At 38.3% G+C, this 16,762-nt stretch overlaps 1 protein-coding gene across 1 annotated transcript in view; it reads right to left on the bottom strand.

Moving 5' to 3' along the window:
- GARS1 (glycyl-tRNA synthetase 1) overlaps positions 1 to 16,762 on the bottom strand; it is a 44,556-nt gene continuing 27,794 nt past the window's right edge. Inside the window, exons 10-17 of the mRNA XM_047694571.1 lie at positions 15,556 to 15,720; positions 11,960 to 12,067; positions 10,998 to 11,143; positions 6,746 to 6,831; positions 5,053 to 5,162; positions 2,517 to 2,610; positions 1,639 to 1,829; positions 1 to 282 (exon numbers count right to left, since the gene is read on the bottom strand). Coding sequence (XP_047550527.1) covers positions 157 to 282; positions 1,639 to 1,829; positions 2,517 to 2,610; positions 5,053 to 5,162; positions 6,746 to 6,831; positions 10,998 to 11,143; positions 11,960 to 12,067; positions 15,556 to 15,720 — 1,026 coding nt within the window. The 3' untranslated portion in view covers positions 1 to 156. The remainder of the gene's footprint in view (positions 283 to 1,638; positions 1,830 to 2,516; positions 2,611 to 5,052; positions 5,163 to 6,745; positions 6,832 to 10,997; positions 11,144 to 11,959; positions 12,068 to 15,555; positions 15,721 to 16,762) is intronic.

The following is a 16,762-nucleotide window of genomic DNA, read 5'->3' as shown; positions in this document are numbered from 1 at the left end:
TTTGTTCAGAATTTCTTTAATTGTGGGGGTCAGATCAGGCAGCCACTGAGGATAAAATGCAGTCCCCAGGAGTAATTGCAATGCTGTTTGTAAAGTGGGCATGATAAGAGCTATTTTTTTATTAGGGCAAGTGGTCAAAAGTCACCAAAATTGTCATCATTCCTCGATTGTCTCTTTTTTACCAGTCTCTTGCCCTTCAAAGACAGGATACCTGGCCTCCACGTCAGCCCACGTGACGCTGCCGTTGGCCAGATCGCAGACTACACTGGGAAGTTCGGAGACCTGAGGAAATGAAAGAGAATTCCAAGAATCAACAAACTTGATTAGACTGTCGAAAAAAGATTAACCCTGAACTCAGGAGACCTTACAGAGAGCCAGATCAGTGTCTAATGACAAGATTCCTCTGCAAACTGGTTCCCACTCAGTGTTTCCCGTCACTCCTACTAAAGCCTCCTCACTTACTTCTACTCACTTCTCTCCCAGGCCTGGGTTCATGCTTTTCTTCCCACCCAGAATATCTACCAGCTCCCCTGGATCACTCAATTCTCCCACAAAGCCTTTCCTAATTATTCTAAGTAGCTACCACCTGAAGCTACTTCATGAGCATTAACTTTAAGAAGAGAAGCTAGTCAAGGAGCGAGTGAGGGAGAATGGCAAACTGCAGCGCCCCGACCAAGAGGGCCAGCTGTTCCCACGTCACAACTAAACACTGGCTACCACTCAGCAGCAGTTCCTAAACTTGAGCGTGCATCAGAATCATCCAGGGGTCATGTCATGTCCACTCTCTATCAGTTTCCAACCTCCCACCCCACCTGTTTCTGACTCAGTAGGTCTGGGCTGAAGAGTTTGCTTATTTAACAAAATTCCAGGTGATGTGAATGCTGCTGGTCCAGGGACCACACTCTGAGAACCACTATCAGCTGAGAATGTAATTCCAGAGTAGCCAGATCTGGCTTTGTAAAAAGACAAACCAGAAATCCTTAACTTCCAAATTAGACTATAAACACCTCTGGAAAAAATGCAGTCTTTTACTTCTGTTTTCCTATTATTAACTCTCTGTAGCAAGCTAAGTACATAACAGGCACCCTAAATAAAACCTCTGCTCAAAATTAATTAGGCAGTTGTCAATTAGTGGGTGTTCTTTCCTTTCCCTTCTGAACTCTTCCCATCTCCATTATCCCTTCCCATTAAGTAAAATTACTGAAACATTATTGGCTATTTTGAATGGATTCACAGGAAAAGTTTATACATACATAGGTATCCTTACATATGTATACATTTGTATAGAAATATAAAGGTAAAACTGTCAAAGCCCCCCAAAGCCTGCCCATAAAACTATGGCAGCAACCACTTGGGATCACACTTCTCTTGCCCAAATAAACAACTACATAAAAGCAAACTGCTGGAGAATGGGTCCAGAGTGAGCCAAATGGTTATAAAACATTAGATAACTGTTAATGGGTATTTTCATAATTAAACCAAGGGGACCTGAGAATCTGTGCTCTAATAGAAGCCTATGATTAAAATTCAAAGGAAAAAAAAGGGGTGGGGAGCATAGAGACAACAAAATCCAGGTTAAATCAGAAGGAACCAGGATACATTTCTAAGACTAAAAATGCCAAAGACAAAGCCAGCCACCTCTGCTCTAATCTGCCGCATGGAGTCTCGGTCCCGCAGAGTTGCCGTGTGGGGGGTCTTGTTCACTGTATCAAAGTCAATGGTGATACCGAAAGCCACGCCAATCTCATCAGTCCTGGCATAGCGTCTTCCAATCGACCCAGAGGAGTCGTCTACTTTGTGAGAGACGCCGTTTCTGGTCAGGGCTTCCGCTATCCAAAATAAATTAAGTAAATTAAAAATAAAAAATGAACAAAGGCCCAATGTCATCTACATGTTGTCATACAAGATCAGGAGCTTATAAAAGAGACTAAGACAAGAGAACAATAAGTAACAGTTGCAAAAGAAAGAAAAATCACCAAAATTTATACTAAGTGCCTTGTTATAGCTCCTACCTGTATCTCACATGGCTGCAGAATGAGTATCACAGTAAGAGCCAAGGCCAGGAGATCCTGTCCAGACTCCCCCACCTCTACTTGCATGACCCCAAGCAACTCAATGAACTCTTCCCACTTCCCAACTCTGAAGTCACTGGGCCCCACCACAGGACCACTAGGTGCCCGTTCAGTGCTGTGGGTCCAGTGGGTGCAGATCCACTAGGATGGTTAACCCCCAACGAGGATTCCCCCAATGAAGGGAGCAGTGCCAAGGTCAAGAGCAGAAGCAAGGATATTTTAAATCTGACCCTTGGGTCCTACCCTGACTAATTCAAATGCTAGGAGGAAACATTCTGAACAAGCACACACCCTCTTGTAAGAAGTAAGGGCAGAAGCTAAAATCACTTAGATTTATTTACTCTTTATTTGGTACGTATTTTTATTGAAAAAAAATATATATTTTCTAAAATTCAGTCTACCTAATAATGTTCCCCTAGAGATTACCCAACTGGATTTGCTTACATAATTCCTTGACAAATGGCATGAACTCCTGGTTTTGGCTCAGTGGCAGGACCGAACATTTGAATGGAGCTACTACAGCAGGGAAACTGAAGAACTGCATGTTTTAAAAAAGAAAGAAATCCAAAGACATTAGTTTATAAACATCTAAACATTAATGTGCAAATTTCATTATCAAAATACCAGAAAACATTATTTGAAAAGCAGTGTGACAAAGACAAATCATGGTAATCGGACCCAGAAGGATCTGGTTTTCAGCTCTAAATCCGAACTGCCTTAGTGAACTCTGGATCTCAGTCTCTCCACCTAAACACGGGTACCTCCCATCCGCTCTTACTTCACATGTCTGTACAAAGCTGAATGACGTGAAAGCACTGAGAAAGCTACCATATGAGATGGTCATTTCTGGTATCACATAAAAGCCTTACTTCTTTCCGTGGAGACCCCTAGAGAAGCTCCTGCCAAATCATCAAATAGTAAGTGGCAGTGCTGAAAACCAAAATCCAACCCTGTCCTTTAAGAAATTCAGCATCGCTGAAGGGCCTATGAGCCTTAGTAACCAGGTAAGGCAGAAAAATTTAAGTAGTTTGCAAATGTATATCCAAGAGAAATAGGGTGAAACCAAAAGAGATGCTTTGTATACCTCTACTGAAAAGTACAAACCTCTTAAACTGCTCCTCAAGTAGGCTTCAGAGTTATTGAGAAATAAAGACAGTGAAGACATTCTGTGAAAAGCAAACTAGTCTACTGCTTTTAGCTGGAAATAAGAGCTGAACCCAGTTTTTAAATAAAATTTATATAAAAGGTCCACAGGAAAGCAAGAATATGGAACTCAGAATGAACAGGTCCCATAAAAATCACTGACATGGATTCCAACTGAGTCCCTCAAAAGCCTCATCAGCCTTAAATGCCAAGCAGTGGTGAGTATCCCCACTGTAACCCCGTAGACTCCACAGCTGCCCGAACCACAGAACACTCAGAATTCCACTCCTCTCTATCTGGTGAGAGAGAAGTGAGGAACTGCCTTTATAGAAAAATAATTTTTTCAATCTCACTGGAAAACGGATTAAGGAGCTATGTGATAAAAATTTAGAAACATTTCTGGCTTCTCAGAGCCTAATCAAATTTCTATTCAGAAGGTAATCTCTATGTAATTCATAAAACACTGTCACTAATTTGTTCTTGCTTAGCCCTTATAAATTTCTATTAAAGTTCTGGTTATATCAATATTGTTAGATTCAGAGAAACGGCTAAAATATTTTTTAAAGACCTTTTTATTAGAAAAATAAATAGAAAAGGCTTGAAGCAAACTTGGTATCTAAAAGAACACTCTGAGTGTGCCACCAGTCCTCAAGAATAACCATTTATTTATTTACACTTCTGGTGTATAGACCAGCTTCTTACAATCCGCTGAATGAATGAAAAGCTATTCCTTAAATGTCAGGAAATGAAGATGCAATTATGGCAGAGAATAAGACAGTAGGTTTATTAGCTACATTATGACATAAGAGTATATCAGACTTTTTAAAACACTGGCACCAAGAACTCATGAGTCTATTCTTCAAGATTAAATGTCCTACAAAGAACTATAGAGTTGATGTCTCACATCATGTACACACAGCCCAGAATGGTCATGCAGATAAGAATGTTTCATTCACTTTATTTGGCATATACAACCTCTCCACTCTTGCCAGTCTTCAAACTGATTTTCCTGGAAATCTGTGCCCATAAACAACAAGAGTGTAATTTCTGCAGGCAGTGGCAAGGTGAGAAATGTGGAATAAGGCAGAACAAAGAGATAAAGTGGAAGGCATGGAGCAGTGATTCAGAAGTATCAGGGCCAAAAGACAGTGTGTGGGAGTTAATGAAGACTTCTTAGAAATATTTACCTTTAACAGAACTTGAATGCTAGGAAAGGCTATCCCCCAAATACCACTGCCCAATTTACTATTTGTCCATCTCTCCACTGGCATCACTTGGGGTTCTTATAAGAAAATATAGATCCCTGGGTCTCAGACCTCTGGATGAGAACCTTAACCCCCAAAGTAAATATAGATCCCTGGGTCTCAGTACCTCTGGACGAGAACCTTAACCCCCAAAGTCCCTGACTTTTGTGCAGTTTGAGAAAGTACCCTTTAACCCTTCACCCTTCTAATGCATAGATAGTTATTTGGTTTGTCCAAATTCTCTGAGCCATCCCCTTCTTCCCAATTTTCTGAAAACATGAGTATATCCAGAAAGTGCCAGTATCTTCCATTGACACAATACAGATAGTTCCCCTATCATAATATGCTCTGTCTCAGAATAATGAGCACCAGGCAACTGAAACAACCCCAATGACCTACATATTCCAAAGCTCAATGAGCTAACAGAAGAAAGTTTTCGCTTTGTAAACAGTTAAGCAAAGATGAATGAATGTTAATGCCGCTAGTACATTCAGTAACTAATCATTCATTCCAGAGTCATCTTAATAATGTACTTCAGTAAACTTCATGCCCTGACTCTGTGAGAGAATAGCATACTATCCAAGACAACTTACCGTCCTCTGCTCATCTCCCTCACGTACATGGAATGTATGTTCAAATACTGTATACATGATCCTGCCCAGGCCAAAGGAGGGTTCAATTACATTCGGAACAACTTCTTCCACTGCAAAAGAGACAGAAATCCAGTAACATTCTCTCCAACACTGCATAAAGCATTGCGGGTCCTCTCCCAACAATTCGTACCAGCACTAAGAAGCTCTCTTTTCTAGACGGACTTGATTGATCCTATACATCAGGACAAATAAGTCAGAACATTCCTTAGAACTATTTGCTGATAGGAAATATGATGCCTTTAACATTTTTCACCAAATTCTTTGTTTATACAGCATAAAACTGAAATAAGGTACCAGAGTGTTCCTTCTGTAGTACGCCACAGCATACTATGTACACCAAGTACACCACACTTGCTAAGCTTTGAGCAACAGCAGCTACTCCATCATCTAGAAAGCATGAAAACTGTTCAGCTTTTGTAAGACTTTGCTAGAATGAAAAATCTACCACCACAGCTGGCAAAATTAACAGAAACAATTCCTACACACAATCACATGCTTTGTGGATTACTTTTTATCTTGTTATCTTGATGAGAACTCTTTAAGAAAGTCAAGTTATTGCCATCGTACTCCCACGGTTCTGGGGTCAGGAAGCCCTCAGAGAAGAGTTTGCTTGGTGATCTGCACTCAGTCAAAGACATTTACCAGAGGCCTCACATGGGGAGGCTATATCTGTGGTACACAGAGGAAATGGATTCATTAATACTTATTATTCAGAAAGGAAGGACTGCTAAGCACTGGGTCTAAGGTACCTGACCTTAACCTTGGATAGTTTGTTTCAAGGAAAATGAGAGAAGTAGAACCAAAAATACACATATGTGGAAGAAAAGACAGGCTGTTTGTCTGTGATAAAAAGTAAGAATAACATATGACCAAGGCATCTCCTGCCCATCCTTCTGGGTCACCCAAGCCATGATGAAGTACAGTTCTGAATCAGAGCAACTAAAAAGCCCCAGAGCAAGAAGGATCCCCTGTTTACTCTGACCATTGCTCAGACTGTTTTCACAGTTCACTGAAGCCTGGCCATAAGGCAGGTCAAAAACAAATGGAAAAGTAGGCATGCTGTCTCCAACAGCAGTAGCTTCTCAAATACCCACCTACTACTCTCAGTTTCCAGAAGCTTCCATTCAGCCACAGTTAACCATAAGCATCCTTGGTATATTCTCCAAAACACTCATATCCCAATTCATGTAATTTGTTCTACAAATAATAATTACCTCCTTATCTTTTAAAAAAGCATGAGAGATCAATTATCTAAATGACTTTTTAAAAGGTTAATTTGCCACAAAAGAGTGAAGGGGTGAGTTCTCTCCTTTGCTTAAAAAAACAAAAGGATATTTCCTTAAAATGTGAGCAAATGAAAAGATGGTTTTAATTGAAGAGATATTCTTCATATGCACTTCAGTTCAAAGGAAATACAAAGGTGGTATTATATTTTTTAGTATTAACACAATTTATTAACACAATGCCTTTTTTAAAAAGGCAAAAGATAATGCCCTAAACATATTTAGGGTTGTGGCATTAAATACTTATTTTTCTTCTCCAAATTTTCTGTAAAATGGTTATGTCATAAAACTTAAACTTTAAGTAGTAATGATTTTTGTGTTTGTTTCTTAATTATTTTTTACAAACTTACCATGTAGTGTTTTCTGGAATCTCTTCACGCTGACCATGTCTTTTGTCAACTGAAATGTTTTCCCCTCAGTTTCAATAGTGAATTCCCTACAAAGAGAACACATCATTTATTAGGGAAAATTCCTATGCCTTAATTTAAAGGAGTCTTACCAATTGCTAAACTCTTTTCATTTTAAGTGTAATACAGGTTGGTCAACTTTCCAGATAAAATGGCTGAAGTCAAATTTAAATTATTTCATAAGGAACACCAAATTATTATTTTAACAATGGAACCAAATAGTATTCTGGGAAGCACCCAAAAACGTGACTAGTCTTATAAAATTCCACAAGTGCCTCAATGATTAATTCCTTTGCTTTTGAGATCAAAATAAAGCCAAAACCACTTAAAAAAAAATTTAGCTTTAGAATAATTACAATAAATTTGTCAGAGATAGGCCTGCTGGCAAAAAGACCACTGTTCTCATTATTGTCCCAAGAAATGCAAAAATGACCAGCTTGTCATCTTATAGAAGGTAATTTTAAAACTCCCACGCTAATCCCAAAATAAACTTTGACACTTACGTTGAAGATCAGCTTAAAGAAGTTTTTTGTTTTTTTTTTTAAGATTTTATTTATTTATTTGACAGAGATCACAAGCAGGCAGAGAGGCAGGTAGAGAGAGAGGGGGAAGCAGGCTCCCCGCTGCACAGGGAGCCCGATGCGGGGCTCAATCCCAGGACCCTGAGATCATGACCTGAGCCGAAGGCAGGGGCTTAACCCTCTGAGCTACCCAGTCGCCCCATAGCTTAAAGAAGTTTAATGATCCTGTCCAATACATCAATATAAAACATTATCCCTCCAAAAATCAGTGACTGCATTATGTTCATATCCTGAGATATGCCCATTCCACTTCTGGTTAGAAGAATTCACCTTTATCAAGTGTTCCATGTAATTATCAAGTGTTTCATGACATGTATTTTAGTTTATTAGGTATTTCTTCCCATTATGATCGGTTTGGATTTGTCTTGGCTCACAAGCAGCTCAGTGGCAGGAAAAGAGAGCCCTCATGTGGTTGTCTTTAAGCTGTGTAGTTGGCACACTTTGTACTGCATTTTGCTAGTTTCTAGCACTAATAATCTCATGCGGCATGAGTGGTTTTCATGAAATTTCCTCCATTTTTACTGTTCTGTCTGAAGTTTGTAAGTGCATTAAAATTCCATTACAGAAACATTATCAGATATATTCTGTGAGTACAGTCTAGGTGTAGAGTAGGTAATAGTCATAAAAAAAAAAGCTGAAATTAGCAAAGAGCCATTATTTGAGAATAATTAATAAAGGAAACTGTCATGTTTATGACAAATAATGATATCTAACTAGTGCTCTTACTTGTCCATTTTAATGGCATTTGATGTGTTTTAGCATAAATAGATGTTAATTGTGGGAAGCCAGTATGTTTTAAAATTTTCCTACTGAAATGGACGATCATATATCTTCAACTTGTTCATCTTACAAAACTTCCTCTGACAATTCTCATGGTTCTCATGCAACCATCGCCCCAACGCTCCATTTCAATCCCCTCCACTCCCAGTCAACCAGTGATGTGCTTTCTACCACTATAAACTCGAATCATCTTTCCTAGTTTTACATATATATCTTTTGTGTCAGACTTCTTTCACTTTGCTTATTATCTAGGGCCGGATATGAACTATTTCATGGTTTGCATGCCATATGCAGTCTTTTGTATTCTTTGCTCTATTACTTTTTTATTTTTTTAAAAGAGTTGATTTGCAAGAGAGAGAGAGCAAAACCAGGGGCAAGTGGCAGAGGGAGAGGGAGAAGCAGACTCCCTGCTGAGAAGGGAGCCTGATGTGGGGCTCAATCCCAGGACCCCCGGGATCATGACCTGAGCCAAAAGTAGATGCTTAACTCACTGACCCACCCAGGCACCCCTTCTTTGCCTTTTTTAAACAACACTTAGAAAATAATGCAAAACTCAGTGGGAGAGCTGTACAAAAAAAAAAAAAAAAAAAAAAAAAAAAAAAAAAATATATATATATATATATATATATAAAGATTTTACAAATTCACTTAAAAAACTGTACTCTTCAGTTATTAGGTATTCAGTAAATGGCAATTAAGCCACTTAATAATGTTTGTATCTTCAAACTCCCATTTTGTTTTTGTCTGCTTACTCTAACAATTACTGAGAGAAGGGTGTAGAAATCTCTGACTGTAATTGTGGATTTGTCTATTTTTCCTTCCAGTTCCGTCAAGTTTGCTTTACATATTTTCAGGTTGTTTTTAGTTGCATAAGTTAGAATCTGCCTTGATGAACTGATCCCTTTAACATTATGAAAAGTAACTATCCCTGGCAATTTCTCTTGTTCTGAAGTTGACTTTGTCTGATACTAATACAGCCACTCCTGACTTAATGATTAATATTTGTACAGGAAACATCTTTTGATTCTTTTATGTTTAAGCTTATTCGTGTATTACAAGTTTCCTGTAATTAGCATTTAATTGGGTCTTGATTTTTTCTAACTAGTCTGACAATCAATGGCTATTAATTGTTTAGATAATTACATTTAATATAATTATTGGTACTGCTGAGTTTAAATCTAACATCTCAAGAGTTACTTTCTATTTGTCCCATCTTTTCTTTGTTCATTTTTCCCCTTCTCCTGCCTTCTTCTGGAGTATTTTTTATTATTCTATTTTATCTCCCATAAAAATTGGTTCATTATTTATATCCATTTGTTTTTTGCATGTTTTTCCAGGTAATTGCTCTAGAGTTTACCATATGCACGTTTTCAAATTTATCACAGTCTACCCTCAAAGAGTATTATGCCGCTTCACATATAATGTATGCACCTTACAACAGTATATTCCCAATTATTTGTTCTCATCCTTTGAGCTGCTGATGGCATACATTTTACTTCTATGTTATAAATTTCACAACATATTGTTATTGTTTTTGCTTAATTTTTTTAAAAGATTTTATTTATTTATTTGACAGAGAGAGAGAGACACAAGTAGACAGAGAGTTAGGCAAAGAGAGAGGAGGAAGCAGGCTCCCCGCCAAGTAGAAAGCCTGATGCAGGGCTCGATCCTAGGACCCTGAGATCATGACCTGAGCTGAAGGCAGATGCTTAACCCACTGAATCACCAGCGCCCATGCTTAATTTTTTAAATATTTTTTAAGACTTTATTCATTTCAGAGAGAGACAGAGCGTGTGCATGCACAAGTCGGGGGAGGGACTGAGGGCGAGGGAAAAGCAGGTTCCCCACTGAGCAGAGAGCCCAACCCCAGGACCCTGAGATTATGACGTGAGCTGAAGGCAGACGCTTAACCAACTGAGCCACCCATATGCCTCTGTTTTTGCTTTAAACAGTTCATTACGTTTTAAAGAAATTAAGAGATGTCATTTTAAAGAAATTAAAGAAAATGTCATTTATATTCACCTACATACTTAACATTTATAGACCTCCTCAATACAGGTCATGTGTTCATGCTTTTTCATGTCGAGAACTTTTTTTTTTTTTAAGTAGGCTCCACACCCAGCATGGAATGCAATGTGGGGCTTGAACTCACGACCCCGAGATCGTGACCTGAGCTGAGATCAGAAGTCAGACACTTAACTGACTGAGCTACTCAGGCACTCCATTTAGAAATTTTTCATTGTTTGTCAGACACAGTAAATTTTACGTTGTTTAGTATTGGATTTTGTCGTATTCCTTTACAGATCTGTCTCTATTGTTTTTATATTTATGCTTAAAACAATTATAGAGACCACTCCAAAGTTCAAAAAAAGATTGAGAGAATGTCATTTCTAATTTTTCCTCAGTCACTTCCTTAGACATATCTCCCCCTCTGAGAAAGTTATGGGATGGGGGGAGAGATCATTTCAAATCTATTTCCAGGCTATAATGCCAAAATCTCAGCAAACACAGTTCTTGAAATACTAGAGATAATACTTACCTGCAGAAAATTTCTAGAGAAACTGATCTCACCCTTTCAGAACCTGCAGAGAGGACACAGCTAAGTAACACCCACATAAAAGTACACATCTTGGAGCGCCGGGCTGGTTCAGTGGTTAAGCCTCTGCCTTCAGCTCAGGTCATGATCTCAGGGTCCTGGTATCGAACCCGGCATCCGGCTCTCTGCTCAACAGGAAGCCTGCTTCTCCCTTTCTCTCTGCCTACTTGTGATCTCTGTCAAATAAATAAATAAATAAAATCTTTAAAAAAAAAAAAGTACACATCTTAAATCTCACCCTTTTTCATTCAGTAGTTTCTCCATTTCTGTAATGTAACACTCATCACAAACAGCCAGGTACTCCAGCACTAGCTTTGCGTCCTTCTTATATGCCTTGCCAATTGCTCCCTTATTGGGTTCAAACTGAACAACATTGACTGTTTTGTAGGAAGTAGTCAAGGAACCAAAAAGCACAGTGAACTGCCACAGTATTTTGGAAAACAATCTTGAGGACAATCCATCATCGAATTGAAACAACTAGTTCTCTATTGGCATCCTAGATCCCGTTTATAAGGACTTCAAGTGTAAGATGAAATAACTACTCACAGAACCATTCAGACAAACCTCACTAAAAGTAAGTAAACACTGTCAACAGAGACTTCTGCAAAGTTACAGTGAGATGAAAGGGATATTATCTAACCAGCAACATAACACAGCATAATTACCTCTGCTGACCGTTTACTGATTTCTGAAATGTCCCAAACACAACAGGATCTACCTGCTGTCACTGGCCTCGCCCTAAGATGAGTTCACGACCTCAACTGCCTGGTAAAGAATGGAAATTTCTTTGCTGATTTACAGACTAAGTGAGCTAAATTATTATTTCATCTACCATAAAATGGCACTCATCTTTTAGTAGAAAAAGTATTCCCTAGGTGCCCTTTATTTAAAGGTGCAGGTGTAGAGAAACGCATTGTGGAGATAGCTGGGAATAACTGGCCCACACCGGGGAAGACACTCAGAGCACTCTTCTGAATATGCTTCTTTCAAAGCATAAATCACACCAAAGTGGGTGTGTCAGATTACAAAAAAGAGACGAGGAAAGGAGCAATGACATGGGTAGAATAGTAGGTTTAAATAAGTGCTACCACAATATCCAAAACATCTCAGTTTATCCACAGAATGTGCAGACTTGGATTTATCCATTTTCAATAAGTTTACACTTTAGACCTGAGTTGCTGAAGCAACCAGAAAGGATATGGGCTCTTTCAGAGGTTTCTCAGCTACAAGTGGGACTTTGGTGGCTCGAGCATGACAAGAAAGGTCATAACAGGAACGATCTGCACATCCGACAATCTCAATCCAGCCCTAAGAAGACATAATAAATAAAAACATTTATTACGCTGGGTTCATTCACAGATGCATGCAGATTATAAGTAACTTTCACATACCCAAAGATAATTTATTATAGCATCTCCACTCAACTTTTATAAATGTTTGAAATGGGAATAGTTCTATACATCAGGCAGCTAACAATGCTCTAAAATATAATTCACACATGTACACAAAGTGGTCTTCTTATTTTCTGGGCAGATTTATTTTGCCATATTGTGAATGTGGGATAAACTAATATATTCTAGGATTTAACTACGAAAATAAAATGTGAACCTAGACAAAGTCAGTAGACATGTTTCAAATTTGAGACCATGATTCAAAATGAATTGGCAGAAACCTCTACTCTCTTTGGATGAAGTGTCTATTGATCTCACAACCTGAGGTCAAATGGCTGTGCTAAACACACAGCTCAGCTGGCCATGAATGTGGCCATTGGTGTTCAATTCAGTTTCTTACACAACAAAAGAAATCTCAGTAAAGAGCAGGTAGCATTTAAGTCACAGAATAAAACTTAACAGCAACGCCACCACAGAGATGTTAAAGGCTTATTTTAGTAGATATCTAGTTAGTCCTCATGAATATTTATATTCTGCCTTTGATCCAAAGAGTAAGAAAAATTGCAACCATCACAACTACTAAGCTTTCCAAGCATGTGACCACATGGGGGTGCATGGACTAAAGACGGCAAAGATAAACCTCACAAGCTCAGAAACCCCAACACATAACAACAAAACAGAAATTAAAAGAATGAAACCTAAAATCATGTAACTTGATCATCTGACATTCACTGAAGATGTCAACATATTCATGTACTAAAAGGTAAAATCACTGAAACACATCTGAGGACGGCAAGCAATAAGCCTGGGATAGTGGTTACCTCTGAGAAAAGAGAAGAAAGGGACGGAGCATTAGCTGTCTCAGTTAACATTTTTTTCATTAAAAATATAAAATATGAAGCACATAAAAAGGAAGTGTTCAAGTCTCTTCTTGAATGCAGGGACTGTCTTATTTCTATTTATCAGACTGTTCTACTGATGGAGTACTTCAGATGAGGGAAGGAAGCTCTTTACCTATTTTATTTCCCTGATTTAAGTGAGTGAGAAACAATTTTCCTCTGTTCTCTCAGGCTACAATGGAACAACTTGAATAGGGTTTTGGCATTTTCTTTGCTTTATAAAACATGCTCAGCAAACGGCACCAGTTGTCTACAGTTTGGTAGAACTGTTAACAACTACAACACTTTATAAAGCAACTAGTTTAACAAAAATCACTACTGTGAGGACTTAAAACAATAAAAGGTCTTTAAAGGAGTTCTCCCCTCTCCTTGAAAGTTCCTATTACCTTCAAGTTTCTGGTTTTGTTTAGTTTCCCAATGACCTTATGTAAAATGTTGTAGCCTAATTCCATGCTGGGCCCACATTTTTCTTTTTTCAATATTCTTCTTTAATTTAAAAAAAGAAATGTAGGTACAATTGACATGAAACATTATGTTAGTTCCAGGTATGCAATACGATGATTCAGTATTTGTAGATAATGTAAAATGAGCACCATAATAAGTCTGGTTAACATCCGGCAGCCTTCCAGAACTTATAGGACCTACTCTCTTAGCAGCTTTTAAATACCCAACGTAGCATGATTAACTACTATCACCATGACGTTCATCGCATCTGGAAGCCTGAGGTCCACATTTCTGATTCTCAATACTTAACTACAGCTCACAGTGGCACTCAAAAAAGCATGAGCAGAAATGTCATAAGGTCTACTAAAGCAATGTAGCACAGTGGTTAAGAGCACGGGACCAGAGTGAGACAGCCCTGGTGCATACAGCACCTCTACCACTCGCTGTGAGACTCAAATTGCTTAACCTCTCAGCACTTCGGTCTCCTCAGAAACGGGACCTACGATGAGGATTACACAAGATACTACATATGAAGCATTCAGAATGGAAAGCACAGCCCTTACCAATTATACATGCTGAATGAACAAATGAAAGAAATAAAATGTAATCCAGGCCACATTCAGAATCTCAAGTGAGATAGCAAGAATTTGTGTCTACTTCAACAAAATTAGAGTCAGAGAAAACTAAGAAAGGGAACTGGTATGGAACAAAGAGAAAAGAAATAATCTTTTCTCACACAACACAGGAACTATTTTATTTATTTATCTATTTATCTGATGTGCAAATAGGAAGAAATTCCAGAAAATTTAAAACATGTAAAGAAATTTATATTCATCTATAACCCAAAAATAACTACTCCCATCATTTTGGCATACATATGTCCAACAAGTCTGTGAGGAAAATCTAGTAACAAGAAAAACCTAACAGATTACAGAAATTTTTTCCTAAATCCACAAAGGAAAATGAATATATTTAAAACATCAGTAATAGCCACTACAAATATCTGCATACCACTATGAACATATACATGCGTGTATGTTTGTAACGCATGTAATATCATTTAGAACAGTGGCTAAAAAACCCATGGGGCTAAGAATGGTTTTTACATTTTTAAAGCAATGTAAAAAAGAAAGAGACGACAAGAAGAAATAAAAATCTGCAATGCCTAAAGTATTTTTACTACATTTACTATGGAAAACATTTGCTGATCCCTGATGCAGAGACAAGAACAACTTTTGAGGGCGTGTATACAGCTGGAAGTTTCACTTTCTACATAATATTCTTCAGAATTACTTTTTGCTTTTTATTTTACAGAAATGAGTCATTTTTTAAAATGACTAATTTTTATTTCTAATTTTTAAAAATGAATCTATTAAAGTCATTTTGAAAACTAAAGAGTGAAACCAAGGGCACATGGGAACAAATGACAAGTCCCTCTAGCACCAACATGAAAGGCCAGGAGGCTCTCAGGCCCCTTGTTCTGGATGCCACCTTGTTCCCACAGCCACCAGGGCAGAAAGCATCTTCTATATCCAATGTTTTTTTTTTTAACTTTTTTTTAAATGTTTATTTATGTTTAGTCATCTCTACACCCACTGTGGGGCTCAAACTCACGACCCTGAGATCAAGAGTCACATGCTCCTCTGAGCCAGCCAGGCATCCCTCCTAAACCCAAATGTCTGTCAATCCTAATCTCCAGTAAGAATGTTCATGTTCGGGAGCTGCGGGTGGTAAGGTACAGTGAAGCGGTAGCCAGGATGTCTCTGAATTATTATTAAATACATAGAATGTACACACCAGCACTGCTCCGTCACTGACCTTCCCTGTCTCTCTCAGTCTCTGGAAAAGCCACCTAAGTCTACAAAGGGCTCTTGGGACACAAAAGTAACCCCTTCCTTATAAGAGGACAGAGCACAACCGCTTTTTCCATTTTGCTTTGGAAAAGACCTCTTTTCTCTTTGTTCCACTCTGACATAGAACACACAAAATGCAATTTTGAAATCCATGCCTCCTATGTTAACAGTGTGAAGATCACATGCTAACGACCCTTCCACATCCTTACATAGGATGTTTTAGACTCGGCATCCCAACAGTCACAGGCATAGTGGGCCATCTCGTTCTCCATGTGCTGGCGGAAGCGGAGTTTATCTGGAGATACTCCAACCTTCGTGAGGTAGAGGTAGATGCGGCCAATGAAGTAGCCTAATACTGAGTTGTTAATCACACCCTAAAAATCAATGAATAAACAAGTAAGTGAATAAATAAGCAAGCAAACATGCAAACAAGCACAGAGGAAGGCAAAAAACACACATCCTTTTGAAGGCCAATGTACCACTTTCGATTTATTCATACTCTACTGAAAAATATTTGACGCACAGGGTAAGCTAATTTATCCAGCTCTCAGAACAATCTCAAAGAATCTGATTGTGGCTATTTTTAAAGGGGTTAATGTCAAGTTAACAAGCTGATTATAACAGAGTTATTCAAAATCGTTCTGCCATACTCACTGGATCAGCAAAATTTCAGCCCAATACTTCAGTACTACAGTACTAGAAATGCCATTCATAATAATGACCCTACAGAGGGGCAGATATACTTCCTCTGAATTAACAAAAGTAATAAGACATATTGAAGGGATTTTAATGTATCCTTATCCACTGAAGTGTGTGCACCCCAGAGCACACACCAGTACCAGAAGGGTCTTAGAAATCATTTGGCCCCATCTACTACCCACTGCAGAGCCCTTCTCTGCAAAATGGCTGGCAAGTTATCACCCAGCCTCAACTGAAATATTTTCAGGGGCAGGAAGTTCATTGTTCCCTCGGGCAATTCATTTCACTATCAGGCAGCAGAGACTATTAGATAAAGTTTCCACTCACTCACTTTTCTAGACAAATGATTAGAGAAATTCTATTCTATGCAAGACTTTAGCCCAACTGTTATGTGTAAGATTAAAATCCAGAGGACTGGCTTTCCATGACTCAAAATGTCTCCCCCAAATGGTACATATTGATAAAAGTTGGGACTGACGGGCACAGTTCAGACCAGGATCTTTTTTCCAAGTGCTCTGCTAAATTTTTTTCATGTTAGCCCCCTGGCCTACAAATTAGCATGTTCAGGTAATTTCCTCCCACTATAATAACAGTTATATTAATATAATAATAATAATAATAATAATAGGATAAATACTGTATAAAAAGCAAATACTATATAAAAAATAAAATGACTGCTAAAATAAATATTTTGTCATCCAGGACACAGAATTTCCT

The sequence above is a fragment of the Lutra lutra genome, chromosome 11, assembly GCF_902655055.1.
Source record: "Lutra lutra chromosome 11, mLutLut1.2, whole genome shotgun sequence".
Taxonomy (NCBI): Eukaryota; Metazoa; Chordata; class Mammalia; order Carnivora; family Mustelidae; genus Lutra; species Lutra lutra.
This window is presented reverse-complemented; position numbering and strand designations above follow the sequence as displayed.